General features: G+C 41.0%; 1 protein-coding gene across 1 annotated transcript; it reads left to right on the top strand.

Moving 5' to 3' along the window:
* The first annotated feature begins 1,954 nt into the window (after positions 1-1,954).
* On the top strand, positions 1,955-9,768 carry LOC5564395 (transmembrane protein 181). The gene is made up of 5 exons (XM_001648690.2): positions 1,955-3,203; positions 3,271-3,548; positions 8,247-8,349; positions 8,408-8,632; positions 8,691-9,768. The coding sequence occupies exons 1-5, from the start codon at positions 2,324-2,326 to the stop codon at positions 8,828-8,830; spliced, it is 1,626 nt and encodes a 541-aa protein (XP_001648740.2). The 5' UTR covers positions 1,955-2,323; the 3' UTR covers positions 8,831-9,768.
* The last annotated feature ends 13,043 nt before the right edge of the window (positions 9,769-22,811 follow it).

Raw genomic sequence — 22,811 nt, 5'->3', positions numbered from 1 at the left:
TGTTGTTCTATGATAATTGTGAACCTTGTATAATTATAGCTACCTAAAGAGAAAACACAAATTCAATCTCTAATGAGAAACTTTTCACTTGCCCCACATGATTAGAAAATTGTCAGTGTTTCAATTTAATTATTTTTAGGTCTATGTCGAATTCATTTTACAACTTTTATTGCAGTTTAAAACTGTCAGAGGGGAAAACTTAGAAATGGTGCAGAAACTTATTTTCCTCAACTTTTTTCCACTGAAAAGATTAAGGTGAAACAGTTTGGAATCAACTTCTAAGATTGCACTCAAACTTCAAAGGCACAAATCTCGCGAAGAAAGCATCCAACAACGATGCACTTTTTATTTTGGCTTTGTGCACTAGCAGAAAGCTTAAAATAAGAAGATCAGAAACATTTGCTTACTATTTCTCCAGTTTTGTGCCTTTGAAAACGTGAGTAGGGGTATAAGTCGGCCATTGTGCCGGCCATCTTTGAACTCCGAGATGTTTCACCTTAAAACAAGATTGCACGCCGCCAACTTGTTACGGAGTGATAGTTAACAGGTTAACAATCTTTCGCTCTATCATGCAATAATGGCTGAAAAATCTCAGGAATCTCTTACCTATCGTAATGGTCTGAATGGCCGCATAGGTTTACGCATGAATTTAAAACGTTAATTCACATATTTAGAAAAATATACCAATTATTTTCACTTACCACATTTACCCACTTGCCCCGCGGTACCTTATCACTTAGGATAGGTCATGCCACTCAAAGACGATTAAATACATTGGAAGTCTTTTTTCTTTGTGATGTCTCCAGGAGAGTTGGAATCCTAAAAGAATGACCACGAATATTTCTGGTTCAGCAAAATTTTGTAAATCCCATTGTTTTTTTTTATATATTTTGCATGAAAATTTTGTACACTGATTCTTGGAATGTTTGAAAACTATGATTTTCGAGCAAATTTGTATGTTATATCGTCAAAAGTGGGTATCAAACTTGCCGCTTGTATTATTCTTTATTTAAGGAAGGATGGGAAATCTTATAAGGAAGAACTTTGCCGAAGATATCATATCTCTGATTTTATGCGTTTTGGAGTTATTCGAGATTTACTATGGGCAGAAATACGGCTTTTTTGGTATTTTTTTACAGAATATCATACGAATGTGATCTAATCGATGTTTCGAATCAAAGTTTAACAACTTCTTGCCGTGAATCGCGAGTCAGCACCATCTGTAAATAGTAGGCATTGAGAAAATGGACTGAGAAGTTTTCAAACTCGTGTTCCATGTGAATATTCAAAAAAATGCCAGGAGGTTGAAACATGCTTGAATTTCAATGAAACTTTCACAACTTTCTTATCACTTTGATACCTTTCCGAGAAAAATAGAAAGATGACAAGAACACGATTCATTTTGTGTCATACACACGTTGCAAAACTCTGTAGATGGACTGTTATGTGATTAAATTGGAACTATTCGACTTGGTGTTTTTTTTTTCCTAAATTTACCTAACAAATAATAATGTTAGTTCGTTAGTATAGCTGAAAGGTCATAGAAAGATATGTTGAAATAAAAATTGATGACAACTTAATTTTGACAGGTTTCCATAAACATCGATTTGAAGAACATCCATTTTTATGGATACGTGAGTTGTTTGTAGATCCTTAAAGGGGGTCGTAGCTTCAAAAAGGTTGGAAATCACAAACACAATCTAAAACACGAAGTAACTCTTCTGCTACACTTTGATTAAGTAGCAAAGTCAATGAGTTCCTCGTCCTAACCGTAACTGCACGTGGTGAGGCTGCTTACCATACCTTACCATGTGATAAAATAATACCCACCACTGCATCCGACACAACATGGACATCCAAACACACCTGCCATCTGTTTGTGGCCTGGAGTGGCACGTGCGCGCCTGCGCCCCATCGGCCAGCCCTCCCCCTCCCTATATTCCATTCCAAGGAACGATTTTCCTGGTGAGGAAATCCAACACTTTGTTTTGACAGAATAAGCAAGTAGAGACTCTTCCGAACGACACGAAGAACCAGTTCCAACCCGTTTCCATTTTCCGTGGCTCGGTTGGGTGGCTATTCGAGTGATTGATTGATTGATTGGTGTAAAATCAATCGTTTCTCAAATTATTACGGGTCAATGTTGCTTGAAGTGCTTGAAAAGTAACATCTGTGTATAGCTGGAAGCATAAAGGTCGCAATTTTATGTATTTTGTTGCTTCTACGACTCACCTTTCGTAGTGGAAAAAGATGGCCTCCATAGATAAGTATCTGTGAAAAGTGGTAGATTTAGTGAAAGAATCGACGAAAACGAAGTTTGAAGATGGCAACCAAACCGCCACAGGATACCTCCGGGTTGGGTTACTCGTACGTAACACCCGGAGGAATGTTTCTGAGGCTGAGAAACTCCCTGTCGCAGTTCAGTGATTTGTTCAGCGAGTTTAACAAGTACATCGCCCCTGCCTATCATCACGATCGCTGTGAACGATCCGTCCATATGCGACTGTATTCCATGAACAAGCGAGAGTTTGTGGTGGTATTTCTGGCTTTCTTTGCATGTTTTGGGCTGGGAATTTTCATCGGATTGGCCGGGCCGCCAATCACCGTGACTACGATGGTCACCGGAAGTTCGCTGATGCCAAACTCGACCAGTCCCAATCCGGACTACCTGGCGACGGGACCATTCGTGATGCGTACCCCGCTGATGACTACGTATTCGCAGCAGTTGTGGTTGATTGCGAACATCGAGACGGACAACACCGATGATGAAATATTCGACAAAAGTTTCCATGTCAGTGTCGGAATCGATGGCCTCACGGTGGAGCACAAACCGGTCACCGTGTTGAAAGAAGACCACAGCAAAAATCGAACGCGCCATTTGACCTGCTCACGTGATGCTTGCGAGGAGTTCATCGTGCTTCATCTAGGCTTCTTGGACTATGCCCACTACATCTTCACGGTACGATTCTACGGGTTGGAAGGCTTTCACCATCGGTACAACATCAACGGCGTGCAGTTCTACTTCAAAACGTACAATCCAGCATTCACCCAAATTGAGATTTGGTTTAGATTCATCTTTCTGCTGTTTACGTTCATCGTAACGTGTTGGTTCGCTCACACGCTTCGGAAGTATCCCATCTATGACTGGTCGATAGAGCAGAAGTGGATGTCGGTCCTGTTGCCACTGCTAGTGCTCTACAATAGTAACGTTGCAAATTTCTATTAAATTTCTAACATTTTCAAATTGATCAATTCATCATCCTCTTCCAGATCCACTCTTCCCGCTAATATTCCTCATGAGCAGCTGGTTGCCGGGAATGTTGGACGCAATCCTGCAAGCCACCTTCCTGTGTGCTTTACTGCTGTTCTGGTTGTGCATCTACCACGGCCTGCGGCAAAATGAGCGGAAGCTGCTCACCTTCTACGTGCCCAAGTTGATAGTGATCATGCCCATATGGCTGTGTGCCGTTGTGCTGGCCACCTGGGAGAAGTGCAACGAAATGAAGGACCCGACGTACAGCCATTTCGTCGACACCGGAAACTACAACGTAAGTATCGTTAGCCCCAGAAGTTTATTCGATGTTCGAGCCCATTTTAATTAGTATCGCTCTAATACCATCCTTCACAGTTGCTTTGTTGCTCTTGAGCTGTTTGATAGCATCCTTCACTTCACATATTGTGGGAGTTGGCACGTCTTCCTCATCAGCCGTACCGATGAAGCCTTTATTCCTTCTGCCTTGGTGTTCCGGCTCTGCGCCATGCACATGTTCATTGTAGTGCTACTTCCATCATTCAATCACTTCACGTTCGTCTGTCAAGATACTTTTATCCATACTCCGGCAGATTTCGGCTTGCGGCACAAAGGCTTTCCGGGATGCGTTGAGTTATTTGTAAAACTTTTGCGTTTCTTGAATACAATACTCCCTTCTTCGCCCACTTGCCTCATGTTCTATGTAAACCTTATGGACCGCGGGACAAATATGCGTAGAATACAACTGATGGGCTTCGGTGAGCTAACTTCATCCGACAAAGCTGCTTTTGCGGATAATTAATTGTAACTCCGGGTAGCATGAGTCGTTCTAGTTCCAGGCTGTACCGTGGCAGGCGTCGGTACCGAATGTTATTCATAACAGAAAGTCTTTGGCGCACTTTAATCATTACAAGGTAGAGTGCTGGTACCAATGGATGAGAATGTACCAGTAGATTGAAGTGTAATAAAACGTATATATTCGATGAAAACGACATATGCTATTTTTATCGAATAAATCGTTTCTAGTTTAGTCGAGTTGCCAAATTTCAGCTCTTTATATAATTAAATTTTAATCATATATATTTTTTTACAAGGGGGAAATCTGCAAACAGATCCCCTGAGAAGGTATCAGGTATCAGAAGGCCGGCTCCAAAGGCACGTTCCCCACCAGTTGGGATATTTGTGCCATCGCCATAATTGAGCCTATTTCATCATCTACCCGATGGGATAGGAAAGGGAAGGGAAAGATGGGAGGAAATAGGAGTGGGGTCCCTTGAAGAGGGAAGATCGCTCAAGCGAAATGAGAGCATGTAGCTCCATACCACAATGGGTCCGAACAGCGCCCTAAAAAGGGCACTGTAAAACGCATGAGCGTAAAGAGAGCCTATAGCTCATTTCCACAGCGGGTTAAGAATAACAGAATGTCCTGATGATTCTGGTTTCTGAAATCAGATTTACTTAATAAGTGTTTACCAAGTAATTGGAATCGCAATTACGCGAAAACTGGATAGTTACATATCAGGTGATACGAAGTTCCATAATCGGAGTCACAACTATCACACACAAATGAGTCAGCACGCTGAATATTTGCCATGTGATAGTTGAGTCGGCAGTGGCCAGTCAAGATTGTAACCAAGAGACTGCAATTCTGCTTTGACAGATTTGTTAAATACTTCGCCACCTTTGGGATGGCTCAGTAATGCCCAATTTTGTTTGACGACATGACTCAAAATTATTCCAGTATTACTGGTGCTGAGTTGCCGCCCAAGAATTTCTGAAGCTTCACCCAACACTTCGAAATTAGAATAGCTGCCTGAGGGCCAATGAAGTCATGCAATGCTCCATTACGAGCTAAATCTTAAGCCAATTCATTCCCAGCCATGGAAGAATAGTAAGGACCCATACAAGGTTTACAGAGTTCACTGAATTCAGTTCCTCAAATTGAGCTCGACTTGCGATAACAAGCTTACACACTAAGCTCTTACGGTGAATTTCACCGTAATCTCAACAGCTGAACAGTTCGGTGAAATAAAACACCGTAACTTCGTCGGAATTTAACGGATTCCGGTGATTTTTTTACCGAATACTGTAAAAAATTACCGTACTCCGTTAATTCATTTTACCGAACTGTTCAACTGTTGAAATTTCACAGGAATCCGTAAAATAATTTAAGTGTGTAGACCCTGAGTTGGCCGAAGCAAGAGCTATAGAAGCAGCCTGACTATTTGACATATTCCATTACAAATAGCCAGACGTCAAATCGTCCCGCGAAGGGAGTTGTGAGGAACATTTACTATAAGCAAAGTGACAAGCAACTGTGAGATCATTCGAAGCAAGGACAATTGTGTCCCAATTCACCGGAAATGGAGACATCAAAATCACTAGGATTTCCAATGGACAAAGATAATCCATGAAATTTGGTCCCAATCAGTACCCAGTTTGTGGATTATAAAAAAAAAGCAAAGTCTGCGAATTTACATTCATATGTTCATAGATTTTTTTTTTCTTTATTAACGTGAATTTTAATACATATGGCTAGTTCTTCACTTATATGTTCATAGAGATGTAGCGATGATCAGATAATGATTCATCATCTTAAACATGTCAATTCGTCAACTCGTGACTGACTCTGTTCGAGCAGAGCATTATGACTTACACTTCATATAATAAGTAATCCAAGATTACTTACTATAGGAACTAACTACTTAGGCATTCCATCAGACTGGAGCTTCTCAAATTGATATCTGAGCTGCTCCAGATGATGTGATGAGTATCAGCATCACTGCCCACAATCAGCAGAAGGCCTTTTCATAGGCAGTGAACGACAACTCGTTTGAAACCATCCATTGGGGATGATTCATCATGTGGTAAATACACCACAAAACGAAAGACGTATTTCCTATTGAGGTCACCAACAGAAATATCAATTGTGACAGCACATACATCTCTAGTTTTTAACTCAGAAATGAGTGTAGCAACGTCAGCGCTATTTACGAGCACGTATGCACGAGGCCTGGCACGCGAGTTTGCCATTTCATGTTTCTGAAAGTAGCAAAAACCGGGTCCACAAGGTTACCTAGATAAAAGTACACAAAAGTAAGGGTTTTGAACTAGCGCCATTTGAACTGTACCATTTGAATTTGTCTACAAAGATTGATCGTTGCTGATATTTTATGCTTAAGATTGGTCTAACTAAGCTATCCTAACCGTAGCCACTACCCAAACTAGGCAGGGTTAAGCTTTTCGCAATCTCAGAACGAAAAAGACCAGCAGCGGAAAAACCAGATCGGTATCTCTTAAAAGTCGCCAAAGGCGAAAAGCACAGAATAAACTGTGTAATACGCATAATGCGAAACCATAGAGGTGAAATTTTAAACTAAATTACAACGTATTAATAATCCCACCTTTATTCAGACTCGGAGAAACACAAGGTCACCTGCACCATTGCTCCGGGTAGCACAGGAAGGACTTGATATTGTAGAGGGCGCCCTGGTACTCCACAGGCTCCGTTTGCGATTAGGTTTTATTTAGACCCCCCTAACCATTCATTCTTAGGCACGGTAAGCTTAAAGCCGCATGAATTAGGGGTCACCTGTTAGGTGGACTTTTACCACCGAAACAGGCAGTCCGTAGTGTTAATTCTTAGCCAATTGAAACAACCGCTACCGACACCACACGGCTATCTAGGCTGATCGGGAAAAGGAAGTTAACATTGATGATTAACTCCTGACGTACCCAAACAGCCGCTAACACCAGCCTATGCACTGTGCTTGAGCAATTCTTTTAGAATTGCTCAAGTGGTGAACAGTGCATCGACATTACCCTTGGCCTCAGACCCTTATCTCCTCGGAACCACCTTACGGTATTTCTTCGGGGAGGGGCCTGTGCATATAGCACAACACGTGTAGCAGAAGTAGCCTAGGCAAACTGCTTCTCCTACCCGACTTAAACAATGTTACAAGGGATCAGTCTCGGCAGGGCTAATCCTAGGCAGCTAACTCTTGGTCGGCGTGCCAAAGGCGCTGCAATTCTAACATAATATGAGTGACAGCCGTAGTTGCTGCATTCCAGCACTCGGCATCCGCACACATTCTCTCTATTATATTGTCGGGGGAAGTGTCCCCTCCGCATGTAGTGAGCATGCGACCTCTCACAACAATAATGAAACGGGGCAATCGAATACGACATGCACTGCTGTTTCATCCACACCAGCACAATTGGGGCACGCAGGAGATTCTGAGTGCCCGAACCTATGCAGGCACTGTCTATAGCAACCATGTCCTGACAGAAACTGCGTCAGGTGGAAGTTCACTTCCCCATTGTTTCTACTATACCAATATGACACATTTGGTATTAGCCGATGGGTCCATCTACCCTTAGTGCTGCCAGCTTCTGAGCGTTTCATCTTTACACGTGTCGTGGACTCCTCTGGTACCCCTTTGGTTGAAGCATTGAACATCTTCCTTGATGATGAGCCCGATAGGCGTCATTCCGGCTATGATGCACACAGCCTCTTTAGATACCGTCCGGTATGCACTTGCTACTCTTAAGCACATTACCACATTCCAACCACTTTAGGTTTCTGCTCGTTCTAAGTGCTTTTGACCAGATTGGTCCTCTATACCTTAGTATGGATAGCGCCACGCTTGCCAGTAGCTTACCTGCAATCCTTTGGAGTTTTCGAACGCGTGGCGAATTCAGTATTCAGAAGGTGGCAAAAGCTGGAAGGATATAATAGGCAGGGCATGTTGCAAGAATGCCGAACAGCAACCTTGGCGTTTGCTTCAAATCCGGCTGTTACAAAAAAGCGTGGAGCGCAGCGAGCCATATCGACAAACCAAATTCACAACGATTGTGGCGTGAAATTGTTGGTTTAGCGTGATACATACTAAACTATACTAAACGTATCATGAAGACAAAAATGTTTTCCTAAATCATTTTATTTGTGAAAAACAGCTCCGATTTTCAATAAATATTCGCCCAACTTTTATTGCAGGGCTTCAAAATGTTCTTTTACATTTCCGGTGCAATGTACTTGCTGTATTTGGTTCTACTGATCCTTCGAGCCTATAGTGAACTTCGGTCGATGCCATATTTCGGTAAGTTCTCTGCAATACTTCAACTGTTCCAAACTTGTATCGACTCATATCCTTTCAGATATGCGTCTCAAATTCCTCACCCTGTTGATGCTGTTTGTACTGGCCATTTCGCTGGCGGTTACCATGTGCCGCTTTGGCTTTGGAATCCTGGAGGACAATTTTGTCGCCAAGCTGAACACCACGTACAAAAGTTCCGCTCAGTTCATGTGTTTCTATGGATTGCTGAATTTCTACCTGTATACGATGGCTTATGTGTACTCGCCCAATGGTCGGCCTTTACATGGTAAGTTCCAGAAGTCTCAGATACGATGAAACGCTAATGCTTTTCGAACCCACATCAGAAGCCACCATCACCAAGGACAATCCGGCCTTTTCGATGATCAACGACTCGGACGAAGAGGTGGTCTACGGTTCGGACGAGGAAAGTCGCCGGCCCCTGAATTCGGCCCATGGCAAAGGAAACGACTACGATAGCGACTAAAAGCGAGTTCCCGAGTCTTCCGGAGGATCTGTGCCGTCAGTTCCGACGACGATAACAATGGTCTCAGAAAGGGTGGTAAAAACTGTTTCCGTACAAAACAATAGAAATTGTGTGCTATGACTGAGCAGGACATATTTAATCAGAGATGGACTTGTGAGTGAGGTAGTAGGGTATTGACCGGAAAGCGGTAGAAATGTTTTCGTTCATCACACGCTGGAGATGGAGTTACAAATAGGCATATCTTTTCACTTCTGAAATCGGACCGGTACAACGGCGACGAAATGATAAGAAGTAGTTCAGACAAAATACATGTTTAGATGGTATCTGTTCCGTTCTGGATTTTTGTTGTAAGTTTAAACGAGAGTACCATCATTCGCAACCATTCCAAGTAAAAATAGACTACATTATAGGGTAGACAGTCGTGTTAGAGATCAATTACGATACAAACTCAGCCCAAATAGACATAATTTACTCTTCGGCGTTTCGTTCATCTTGCAAATTCTAAATCCCGTAGCAAAACAAGCGTAATTAAAATCATTCTCAACCTTGTTAGATGTTTTCGAGTACCAGGATACCCGAAAAATAATATAGTTAGAGGTTTACAATCTAAATAGATTAAAAGCTAAGCTTTAGAGCCCTGGTGGTACCAGAACTCATTTTGTCTCCTCTTTATCAATGCTTACTTTTTGTTGAATCTAGTGCGTACCCAGCGCATTCAACTTTGCCAACGAGAGGGCAAATTGCGATCTGGTACAGCTATTGCTTTGGAGTACCCAACAGCTACATAGAAAGAAACAGTTGTGTGTGACCATATTGCAAAAATGAATGGAATAACTGCAGCATTTAAACCAATAAGTATAATAAATCCAAGGAACATAAATTAAGACAACTGATGTGACAAACCACTGGGAAAGACAAATAAAATATTTATACTTGAACTTGGACTTTTGGTCCTTTTACCGAAGAAGAAGTATGACATTCCTTATGAATGAAAGGTAAGTAAGTGGTCAGGTAGGCCAGGCTGATTATTTTAAGGTTCGCAATAAGTTTTTGAAACATCATCTGTCAATTTATATTGTGAAATGTGAAGAATTTATGTGCTTCCAGATCAAACTGGTAGGGTGCAGAGCTACTTGGGCACTTCCATGATTCACTTTGGCATGGGGGATTTTTCTCAGCTTGACTGAAACTTTGCCATAAGAAGCACTTTAATACGATGCATATTGTGGCCAACTGTAAGCTCAGTAGCTTTCAAAAAACCCCACAGCGAAGTGAATCAAAAGTGCCAAAAATAGGATCTACATCAGTTTGTACCGAGTTTATTCTTCATTTATTGACAAGTTCTCTCGAATTCATGAAGATTGAGACGTCGCACGGCATGTTTTGGACATGAAACGCAAATGTCCACAGAGGGGCCCTGGCGGAACCGGCAACGGTATTACGGAATGGACAACTTATTCAAATTATATTTAAATAATGGCAATCAATCATTATTCTATGTTTTACATAACATTTTCGGTGTTGTAACTGCAATAAATGAAAAAAATAATCACATTTCTCAAATTTTGCACTTTTGTGACCCCAGTACAACCCGGAATATCTCCGGCATGGTACCGAATTCAGCATTGTCCAGTTATGACAAATAAGTGGTACCTTTTTGAAGTCAACTGAGAGTGGTTTCAAAACTCAAATGAATACTGACGAAATGGTGGTTTTAAAATGCCATGTCGAGGGTCGAAAACTAAAGGTTAATTATTGTTTACCGCGTTTGCGACAACCAACCAGTTTCAACCAGGAAACTCTCAAAGGATGCCAACAGGAATATACCTGAGAAATTTCTCAAGGCAGTAGCGTAGCTAGGGGGGTGCGGTGGGTGCGATCCGCACCGGGCCCTGAGCTGATAGGGGCCCCAAAATCGCGGTAAGATATCACATGTTTTCTTCACAAATTTTAATTTCCAACCATTTACCCAGGCCACTCCATTTTATACAATTTGAACTAAGCATCGATTTTAACTTTTGAGACAGTTTCAAAAGCACGAATTTTGTTTTTTTTTCATCTACTATTCATTTAAAAATTAGTCCTTTAGAGATAACTCCAAGTATTTATTCTGCATGTGTGCAATGGTTAATAATAGTGATAACTTCTTATACTTATCCTGATAAACTATGTTGAGAAGTATTTTAATGATTCTTTGACGGAATTCACAAAAGATCTCCAGTGATTCCTCCATGAAATTTCTCATAAATCGAGATTCTTTTTTTTAATCATTCAATTATTCTTACCAACATTTATCCAAATTTATCCTTGAGTGACCTTCAGTACCTTATCAATATATTTCTTCTGGTATTTTTTTTTTTTGAGATTTTGTCAATTTATATAGACAATTTGTGTTTAAATATATTCAGAGCATCCTCCAAAATTACGTTGAAAACTACCAATGATTCTTCTTGTAATTATTACAGAAACTTTTACTGGATTTCTTTTAGTTTTTACATTACCAATTACTCCAGATTATTAGAATGTAAGGTATTTTTTCTAGTAATACCTTCCTCTGCGAAAAAACGTTTTAATAAACCTAGTAACCACGCGGAAGTAATTCCAAGTATGTTATTGATTAATTGCCTAGTTGGAACATGGTTGAATTGAGCGTCATAATAACAGCGAATAATGACAAAAAGTTGCTTTTGTTTATTCAAGAGCAAATAAAAAAAATTTATTATACTCTGAATCTACCTAAGTAAACAGCTATCTTAATCATTCAATTATTCACCATCGCTCGAGTAATTATCTATTTGGCATTTCTGTACGCAAAACTCTTCTATTTCTTACACGATTTTCAAGAAATTTCAGCAGACAATCAGGTTATTTTTTTAACCGCAATCTAGATTTTGCTTCAAGGATTCTCCAAGAATTCGTTCAGGAATCATTTCAGTAGCTTTTCAAAGGTTGAACCAAGAATCTCTCTAATGAGATCTCCAAACATTTGTCCCGAAGAAGTCCGTCAAGAAATCTTTGCAAACAACTCCAGGGATTCTACAACGATTTTTTGTTGTTGTTTTAAATATACCCATTGAAATTTTCCTTAGAACCTCGCACTGGTATTTAATTTAGTAGTTTGTGATGATTCCTCAGACCATTGACAATCCTCTTGAATTCTACCTTTATATTTTCCAGGCAGTCCTTTTTGGATTCGTCCTGAAATTAATTTAGGCATTGCTGGAAGCAGTTCATCAGGCGGTGTATGCAATATTTTTTTTCTTCAGATTTTTCTAAGTGATTCCACCAGATTTGTTTCCAGATTTCCTCCTCATATTCATGCTGGAGTTCTTTTAGAAGCATAACAAGGCGTTTCGCAAAAAAAATCTTCTAAGAAACTTCCGATAGAGTTCCAAAAATATATGTTTACTTCTCAGAGAGTTTTATTTCAAAGTTTCTTCCAGAATTTGACCAGCTATTTTTTTAATAATACCTCTGTGAGTATATTTGGAGATACCTCATAAAATAAAATCAACTATTCCTTCAAACATTTTATCTCTATTGCAAGGTAGAATTGCATAAAAACACAACAACCAGAAATTTTCGTTTGGCTTGTTCCAAGATTATTTTACTACTTTTCCTAGAGTACAACAAGGAATTACTAGCATACTACAAATTTTCAAGGTCTATTCTAGTCAGATGAGCACTTTTGAAGAAGTTGTTTTATATAATTGTTCTTGTATTCACAAAATGTCACACCAGAAATTATTTTACGCCAGAAATCCTGGCTACGCTCTTGTATGTGTGAGCTATTGTCGGCCAAATGTAAATTCTTTTCAAGAAAATATTGAAGGTGCATGCTCATTTAAAACTAAAAAGAGTAAATCTACTTTATCTTATTGTGTAAACTAATGTCGCTAATTTTTACGATACCACGGCGGTGCATCCCTTTTTTTTGGGCCCCCAAATTTGTATCCGCACCGGGCCCCGAAAACTCTAGCTACGCTTCTGGCTCAAGGTTTTTTGTTGTTGTAAAAGTCTGTTGGAATAATAATTCTGATTAAAAATTCATGGGAAATCACAGTAGCAGTTTCTGTAAAAGATTCCTCGAAGATGTAAGATTTCACGTAAATTTTCCATAAATAATCCCTGGAGTAATTTTTGAAACAAAGCCCAGGAGAATTCGTTGGGAAAGTTTTTAAGAAATCCTTGTGACAATAGCTTGGATAATTACCTCAAAATTTTGGGATAAATCTGTATAGCTGTTCATGAAAGATTACCTGTTGGAATGTTTGAAAGAAGAAATCTACATACAAATTCCTGGAGGAAATATAGGAAGAATTTGTGAGGAATTCTCGGAAAATCCCTAGAAAATGGATCTCAAATATTCTGAAAATTCATTCGACGGGCAATTTAAATTGGCAAAATGAAAACTTAAGAATATGGGTGTAGGATTAATTATACAATAGATATTTTGAGAACTACCATTGTTTGGTCACTATTGCATCATTAATTTGCGAGCGTTATTTAGTTTTTACAGTCGACTCTCTACATCTCGATATCGAAGGGAGATCAAGAAATAGAACAAATTTTCAATGAATACTAGATTGAAAATCAATCCGTTACCAAGAAAATCAAAAACAAGCAGACGTCATTAAAGTTTCGTCTTGGCAAATTCGTTTGAATCCCTAAAATCTAGTCTGGTATGCTTTGATAATGGGCATATCGACATATGGAGAGAACATCGGGAATGAAAATCACATCGAGATAGGGAAATACCGAGATATGGAGAGTGAAAATGTATGCAGAATGAAGGGACCCAAAAAATCATCGACACAGGGAGAGATATCGAGATGTAGAACATCGAGATGTGGAAAGTCGACTGTAGTATGACTCTAAAAAAAAGAAATGACATCAATAAATAAGTTGAAAAGAATAAAACTACGATGAATTGCAATGCTTCTATGTTTGCATCCTTGCCATGGAAGACGATTGCCTCGTGATGAACGGAGTCCTGTGATTAAACATAGCAAATTGTTGGAATTTGAACACGGCTCTCGTGAGCACAAGCTTTGCACAGAACGCGTTCTAATGCATCTCTGCTTCAAACACTTCCTCATCAAACACTACCTTAGCACCTGTACCACCAAGCCTACTTCTCTCTACCTGCAACCATGTACTTCATTTTGGTAGAATTAGTGGTTAGGCCTATTCTCGCAGTCTCCCTTTTCAGATACACGAAGGACTCTTCTACTGACTGCGATCGATTCCAGTATGGTCGATATCGTCCGCAAAGCCAAGGAGCATGTGCGACTGTGTGATGATAGTGCCGTTTCTCTGCACGTCAGATCTCCCGAGAGTACCCTCGAATTTGTTATGATTAATAAAACTTAATTCTATGTTCGAATCATTCAAGCTACCCAACGACTCAAGCTACCCGAAGTCGTAACTGATTACGCGCAAAACCTTGAAGCTGCGTTTCCGGAAGAGGGAGAGCTCACCGACGAGGAGTGTCGGACGGTTTTGGACGAGAAGAATGCAGCGCGGGCGATGATGCTGCAGCAAGGCACCCGTCAAAACGTGGAACGATACAAACAGAAGCGAAGACAGCAAAATCATTTATTCCGGGATAAAAAGCGCCGCCTGGAAGAGTTGGAGTGCGAAGAGATGGAGCAGCTGTATCGTTCTCAAGACACGCGTAAGTTCTACAAGAAACTCAATGCATCCCGCAAAGGCTTTGTGTTGCGAGCCGAAATGTGCCGGGATAAGGATGGAGGTATCATGACGGACGAACGTGATGTGATTGAAAGGTGGAAGCAGCACTACGATAAACACCTAAACGGCGCAGAGGAGGAAGATCAAGATAACAGGAGGATTGGTTTCATCAGTACGGCGGATGAAGGAGACGTGCCAACTCCCACAATAGGTGAAGTTAAGGATGCTATCAAACAGCTCAAGAACAACAAAGCAGCTGGAAAGGATGGTATTGGAGCGGAACTTATTAAAATGGACCCGGACAGGTTGGCCACTTGTCTGCACCGATTGATAGCCAGGATCTGGGATACAGAACAGCTACCGGAGGAGTGGAAGGAGGGAATAATATACCCAATATACAAAAAGGGTGACAAGTTAGAATGTGAGAACTATCGAGCGATCACCATTCTTAACGCAGCCTATAAAGTGCTTTCCCAGATCATCTTCCGCCGTCTATCGCCACTGGCAAGCAGATTTGTGCGAAGTTATCAAGCAGGTTTTGTGGACGGGCGGAAGTTGCGCGAATATCAAGTCCCTACGCACCACCTATTCATCGATTTCAAAGCGGCCTATGATACCATCGACCGCGAAGAGCTATGGAAGATTATGGACGAGAATGGTTTTCCCGGGAAATTGACTAGACTGATCAAAGCAACGATGGATAATGTACAGTGCTGTGTGAAGATATCGGGTGCATTATCGGACCCGTTTGAATCACGCAAAGGACTTCGACAAGACGATGGTCTTTCCTGCCTCTTGTTCAATATTGCGCTAGAAGGTGTTATGAAACGGGCGGGCTTCAACATGCGGGGCACGATCTTCAATAAATCCAGCCAGTTCATCTGCTTTGCTGACGACGTGGACATTGCCGGAAGAACGTTCCAGGTGGTTTCTGAACAGTATACCAGGCTGAAACGTGAAGCAGATCGGGTTGGATTGAAGGTAAATACGTCGAAGACGAAATATCTGCTGGCTGGAGGAACCGAGCGCGATAGAGCTTGCATTGGCAGATGCGTGATGATCGACGGGGATGAGTTCGAGGTGGTGGACGAATTTGTTTACCTCGGATCATTGATAACGTCGGATAACAACTGCAGAAATTCGAAGACGTATCATTGCCGGAAGTCGTGCTTACTACGGACTCCACAAGACCTTGCGGTCTGGTAAACTTCACTTCCGTCCTAAGTGTACCATGTACAAGACGCTGATAAGACCGGTAGTCCTCTACGGGCATGAGACGTGGACAATGCTCGAAGAGGACCTGCAAGCGCTAGGAGTTTTTGAACGACGTGTGCTTAGGCGGAGTATGTGAGAACGGCGTATGGAGGAGAAGGATGAACCACGAGCTTGCGCAACTCTACGGTGAACCCAGTATCCAGAAGGTCGCCAAAGCTGGAAGGGTACGATGGGCGGAACACGTTGTGAGAATGCCGGACAACAATCCCGCAAAAATGGTGTTCACCTCAAATCCGGCCGGTACAAGACGAAGGGGAGCGCAACGAGCTAGGTGGTTTGACCAAGTGGAGCAGGATCTTGGAAGTGTGGGGCGATCGAGAAACTGGAGGTTAGCAGCCATCGTCCGAGTTAATTGGCGTAACATTGTGGCGCAGGTCATGTCTTGAAGGACGTAGAGCCAGCAAAAGTAAAAGTAAGTAAGACTATTTCACTATGAGAAGCGATAGTAAAGTTAAACTGAAATATTAATACAGATGAATAATTTGTATAATGATTGCTAAGATTCTCTGAACATACCAAATATTACAAGTGTAATCTTTTCTACATCTGCTAAATGGCTTTGAATTTTTAAAATAATGGCGAATATCCATTTAAAATTAAGTTAGATTGTTGATCATTTTCATTGAAATCTATTTCCTAACAACGAATAATTAAAAAACAATCCTCTAATATAACGAAATTTCTTTTCAACATATTCTAAAATCTATTGTACTCTAACTCGTTACTGTTAGCTTCATCAATCCATTTAAAGGTTTTACCTTTTTTTTCTATATTTTCAGCTGTAAACTTGTTTTTCATGATAACAACAGCAAAAGTAATACAATTTAACCAACAACTTAAACAGGAAAAAGTTTATTCAAAGCTGTTTTCCAAATTACTTTTGAGCGCTACTGCATATCAAACTTGTATTTATTAGATTATTTTTACGTTTCAGTCAGTAATTAATATTAAACTTTGTATTGAATTTCTGAATTCCATTTTTTTTTGTTTTGACCCAATTGTTAAGGAAAACAAATAAAAAAATGATAAGAGAGGGGCGGTTGCTTGATATGCTACGTATTTTCCAAGGGGTGGCATCAGCATTTGTTACAAAATGCTACGAGGGGAGAGGGGGGTATAAAAAAATCAGTGAAAAAATGCTACGTCATTTATGGACGGCCCTTTGTCACAATACCTATTCTATTTTTCGTAAAAAAATGTGAAAATTTAATCGTTTTATTAAATTTCTGTGTTTTAACATTGTTAAACTATTCTTATTACCGTAATGCAGGGGCAACCCGGGAAACTGACTAGACTGATCAAAGCAACGATGGATAGTGTACAGTGCTGTGTGAAGATATCGGGTGCATTATCGGACCCGTTTGAAACACGCAAAGGACTTCGACAAGACGATGGTCTTTCCTGCCTCCTGTTCAATATTGCGCTAGAAGGTGTTATGAAACGGGCGGGCTTCAACATGCGGGGCACGATCTTCAATAAATCCAGCCAGTTCATCTGTTTCGCTGACGACGTGGACATTGTCGGAAGAACGTTCCAGGTGGTTGCTGAACAGTATACCAGGCTGAAACGTGAAGCAGATCGGGTTGGATTGAAGGTAAATACGTCGAAGACGAAATATCTGCTGGCTGGAGGAACCGAGCGCGATAGAGCTCGCATAGGCAGACGCGTGACGATCGAAGGGGATGAGTTCGAGGTGGTAGACGAATTCGTCTACCTCGGATCATTGATAACGTCGGATAACAACTGCAGCAGAGAAATTCGAAGACGTATCATCGCCGGAAGTCGTGCTTACTATGGACTCCACAAGACCTTGCGGTCTGGTAAACTTCACTTCCGTACTAAGTGTACCATGTACAAGACGCTTATAAGACCGGTAGTCCTCTACGGGCATGAGACGTGGACAATGCTCGAAGAGGACCTGCAAGCGCTAGGAGTTTTTGAACGACGTGTGCTTAGGACGATCTTCGGCGGAGTGTGTGAGAACGGCGTATGGAGGAGAAGAATGAACCACGAGCTTGCGCAACTCTACGGTGAACCCAGTATCACGAAAGTCGCCAAAGCTGGAAGGGTACGATGGGCGGGACACGTTGTGAGAATGCCGGACAACAATCCCGCAAAAATGGTGTTCAACTCAAATCCGGCCGGTACAAGACGAAGGGGAGCGCAACGAGCTAGGTGGTTTGACCAAGTGGAGCAGGATCTTGGAAGTGTGGGGCGATCGAGGAATTGGAGGTTAGCAGCCATGGACCGAGTTAGTTGGCGTAACATTGTGACGCAGGTCATGTCTTGAAGGACGTAGAGTCAGCAAAAGTGAAGTAAGTAAGGGGCAACACTATTTCACAACTTTCTGTTATATTATTCTTGAGAATTGATATATTGTCAATTTAATTTCGGAAAAAAGTACTTCGTTGATCTCTATCAGTGTACGTAACTGATTTTTTAGGAAGTTATATATGTATCAAAGAACTAGCTTTAATTTAAAAAATGATGATATCGTCCCCTTGATTCCGACTCGAATGTACTCGGTGTAAAGTATCGTAAATACACAATCAATCAATCAATCAATCAGTCCCCTTGATGCTACAACTAGATAACTCGAAAATCCAAATTTCGAACTATTCAGCATTGAAAGTCTGGCCGTTTCACATGGAGATGGTCAATCACAGAGAACATGATTAAAAAGTAATCTCTGACTTGTACACTTTGAATCACACGCTTATTATCTGTGAATATCTCACAGATTTAAATACATGTATGTTTCGACAAATTGAACTCTGAAACTCGAAATTTCGAGTTATCTAGTAGTAGCATTAAAGGTACGATATAATGAAACAAATTTAAAAATATTTTTTTTCTTTGTCTACTAAATTTGGGTCTACTAATTCAGATTTTTTTTTTGTGGTGTTTAGTTGGAGCTGCCTGACAGCTTAACTTGTCAAGGCTGAACCCTCGGTCTGGCCAAGTTTTCCCTCTACCAGGACCAATACTCAGACGGACTAGGCTATGGTGCCCACATGAACACTGTTTTTTTTATTCGTATTATGACGTGATAGTTTTTGAAAAATACTCATATTCCCTTGCTTCTGAGAAAAGGAAGTATGTATTGTGAAAATCAGCAGCTGCATCAGAATTTGTTTGAAATAGTAGTGTCATTACTAATACTGTCTAGTCGAAATGGTTTTGAATAATTTGCCATTTGAGTGCTATTTTGATTACTTCTGTCCTGTCTTTTACGTAAGATTAGAGTCTTAAATGTCAATTGTTGTCAAATCTTAACAAATTTAGACTGTTTAGTAGTAGTTTTAGTTAATTTCGTTTTTCGTTGTTAAAAGTATTTGTTGGTCATTACGTTCATATATCCTTAAAGAAAAAAGTCGCTTTCCTTGTCTGTTCAACAATTTTGCGAAACTACCCGAGCAGAAGAAAATAACTACTGAATACCAAATTGAGGTATTCCATACCAGATAATTTCCAATACTACATACCTGAATGAGGTATGAATTAGCCCTGCATAAGAGGTAAAATACCTCAAATAATATCTCAAGCATATTCTACGAACACTAAACTGATAACTAGATCAGGTATTGTAATACCTCAATAATACTTGATGGATTTTCATATAAATCGAAATTTTTCAATAGTAGTTCAATACCTCCAGCAGACCTCAATAGCTGTCTAATACCTCAATGAAGTATTTTTAATTGTTTTAAAGATTTTTTTCAATACCATTATAATACCAAATTGAGGTATTGACAACTGAACAATACCTAATTTTGGTATGATACCAAAAAATGGTATGCATAAGTTATTGGGGAGTTATTTGTTCCTCCTCGGGTAGCAAGTGTACCCTAATGATCGATCTCAGCGTCTTACTTTCCATAGTCATTTTTATAGTGAATAGTTGAGAGTAAAGTTACCTGTTGATATGCCTGTGCAAAACTATCATAGTGAAAATAAAACTGTTTCAAATCAGCAGTAGATGTCTATAAAACACAACATTTCTGTGATGCAAACGAAGCATCCAGCATCTTTGGAAGGTATTGCTTTTTGGTAACTGTTGGCATCACACGCCAACATGATACAGATTCGGGAACAACAGGAGCCGCCAGCAGCCGGTAGCCGATCCACTTCCAATCACCACGTACCAAACAACTCAGAGAACCTTCTGCTTGAATTATAACCGAGTTGGGCAAAACTACCAGTGAATCTTCAACGTTTACCTCCTTGCTAATCAGTTCTGAAAAGAACTACTATTTCTTAACAACTCATAAAAGGAAAGTAACGAGAACGAATAACACCTGATAGCTGCCACGGCCAAAACAGCAAAGCACACAAAGGCAGAAAGGCTCTCCGAATGTTGGCGAATTCCAATGGACGCGATCGGCGGCTGGGCAAATGGAACGAATAGCAGCGGATCTCAACTGCAGCAGCGACTAGACGAGCAGCGGTAGCTGCATCCCTCAGGGCTCGGCTTGATTAGTGATACACTTCACACTAAATACTTTTACTTATCTTGTTTATTGCTCTTCACTGCATAAATTGCAAAATACTTCTGACCAATTTTTGACAATGCAAGTCTATTTATACTCTTGACGGGTAGTAAAAAAATCATTGAAAACAAACTCCTTCCTGATTGGTCCACCACTCAGCGTCGTCGGTTTATAGTGGTTGCACAGAGCAAAGTTCGTTGCTTGGTTTGGATGACTGTACCGCCATGGCTTTCGTTTGTATTGGTGTGGTCGCGTTCATTAACAGGAAAGGATGGGAAAAGGAAAGAGAAACAAAGGGGATGTTTGTCGTGCGCTGTGCAGGGTTGAAGTCAGGGACGTTGGGAAAAGGTTGTAACCACTTCGCTGTCGCGAACAGTAACGACCTGATCAAATGCGCCCAATAATCAATTTAATCTCGGATTACGGTAATATTTAATTAGTTATAGGCCAATATACAGTACATTGGATTCTACATTTAAAACTCGTTCGACATTTGACTTAAGAAGCCCAACTTTCCAGGTTCAGATCTGACTATCTGAGACACTAATTTCGATGAAACCTCTACAAGATCTTATTGATATATTGAAGCAAATGATTTTCAAGATTGTAAGACAATGTTGCGCATTTCTTTCACCACTGGACTATCACAGAAGTTTTTACAAGTGCGGAAACGCCAATAAAAGTGCGCAATGGCATCAAATCAGTTAGGTGCCTTCGGGGGACTTATTATATATAAATCATGATTAATCAGAGAATAAGTTGGGAAGAAATGTCATTTCAAAGGCGCCTCTTTGTAGGAAATTTCTTGACCCATTCAGTCAAGGATTTTTTTTACTCTTCTTGAGCGCCTACTTAGCTTTAGACGTGGATATATCATAGATCGCATCACCAACCATGGGTGACTCCCAGACCCTTACCTTATCCCACTAACACAATATCCTTTTCATGACAACAGTGGAGATGTAGAAGTATACTCGGACTCTAGTAACAATGGTTGTTTAACTAACATTGTTTCGAATCCCCGATTGCCGTAAGGACGTAGCCTTCACCGTTATTGACTTTGAGCTCTCGGTTTGTGCACATTCAGAATGGTAGCAATCAAAATGGTTTAAGTGATATTTTTTCCGACATGGTATCTAGATACACAATAAATCCTAACAAACTTTAAGAAATGCCTTCAGTTTATTTATTTAGTTGGTGTTACATCAATTAATTTGATAAAAACTCCTTAACGATGTTTCGCCAATTTACTCGGTCCAGAGACACAGCTCCAACTTCGATTTTGGCTCACGTTATCCAGATCTTGTTGCACCTGATCAAGCCACCTCGCTCGCTGTGCTCCCCGCCTTCTTGTGCCAACCGGATTCGAGGCGAACACCATCTTTGCAGGATTGTTGTCCGGTAGTCTTGCAACATGCCCAGCCCAGCGCACCCTTCCGGCTTTCGCAACCTTCTGGATACTGGGTTCGCCGTAGAGCCTGGCGAGCTCGTGGTTCATTCTCCGCCGCCACACACCGTTTTCCTGCACTCCGCCAAAGATCGTCCTAAGCACCCTTCGTTCGAACACTCCCAGTACTTGCAGGTCCTCTTCCAGCATGGTCCATGCTTCATGTCCATAGAGGACCACCGGTCTTATAAGCGTTTTGTACATGATACATTTGGTGCAGGGGTGAATCTTTCTCGACCGCAGCTCCTTCTGGAGCCCATAGTAGGCGCGACTTCCACTGATGATGCGTCTCCGTATTTCACGACTAACGTTGTTATCAGCCGTTAAGGCTAAGTAGCCCGTCATTCGTTTTGGCAACAATGATGAGTTTTCAGCTTGCATTTCAAAGTGATAAAACTCATTCTCGATAGTTAATATTGTCTTGAAAAAGTATCATTGTACGCGCTAACATGCATAAAATATGCTGATACTTTTTCAGCTGTGTTAGTGCAAAATCAACTGATTTTCTTTGATTCGAAATCATGAGATGAATTAGCAACAATCATCAACGACGCGTACAAATTTCAATGACGGCCTACTTCGCCTTAACAAGGATCCGAGGTAGACGAACTCATCAACCACCTCAAAAATATTCCCGTCTATCGTAACACTGCTTCCTAGGCGGGCTCTGTCGCGCTCGGCTTCGCCTATCAGCATGTACATTGTTTTTGACGCATTCACCACCAGGCCGGCTTTTGTCGCTTCACGTTTCAGGCGGGTGTACAGGTCTGCCACCGTTCCAAATGTTCTGCCGACAATATCCATATCATTCGCGAAGCAAATAAATTGGCTGGATCTTGTGAAAATCGTACCTCGGTTATTGAACCCGGCTCTCCGCATGACACCTTCTAGCGCGATGTTGAACAGCAGGCACGAAAGTCCATCATGTCGAAGTCCCCGGCGGGATTCGAACGTACTGGAATGTTCGCCCGAAATCTTCACGCTATTCTGCATATCGTCCATCGTTGCTCATATTAGTTTTGTGAGCTTCCCGGGAAAGCTGTACTCTTACATGATTTTCCATAGCTCTTCGCGG

Source organism: Aedes aegypti, chromosome 1 (genome assembly GCF_002204515.2).
Source record: "Aedes aegypti strain LVP_AGWG chromosome 1, AaegL5.0 Primary Assembly, whole genome shotgun sequence".
NCBI lineage: Eukaryota > Metazoa > Arthropoda > Insecta > Diptera > Culicidae > Aedes > Aedes aegypti.
This window is presented reverse-complemented; position numbering and strand designations above follow the sequence as displayed.

Coding starts and splice junctions, on each gene's coding strand:
- LOC5564395 (XM_001648690.2), top strand. CDS start 2,324: ATGGCAACCAAACCGCCACAGGATACCTCCGGGTTGGGTTACTCGTAC. Junction 3,549..8,246: donor TCGACACCGGAAACTACAAC/GTAAGTATCGTT, acceptor CTTTTATTGCAG/GGCTTCAAAATGTTCTTTTA. Junction 8,633..8,690: donor CAATGGTCGGCCTTTACATG/GTAAGTTCCAGA, acceptor AACCCACATCAG/AAGCCACCATCACCAAGGAC.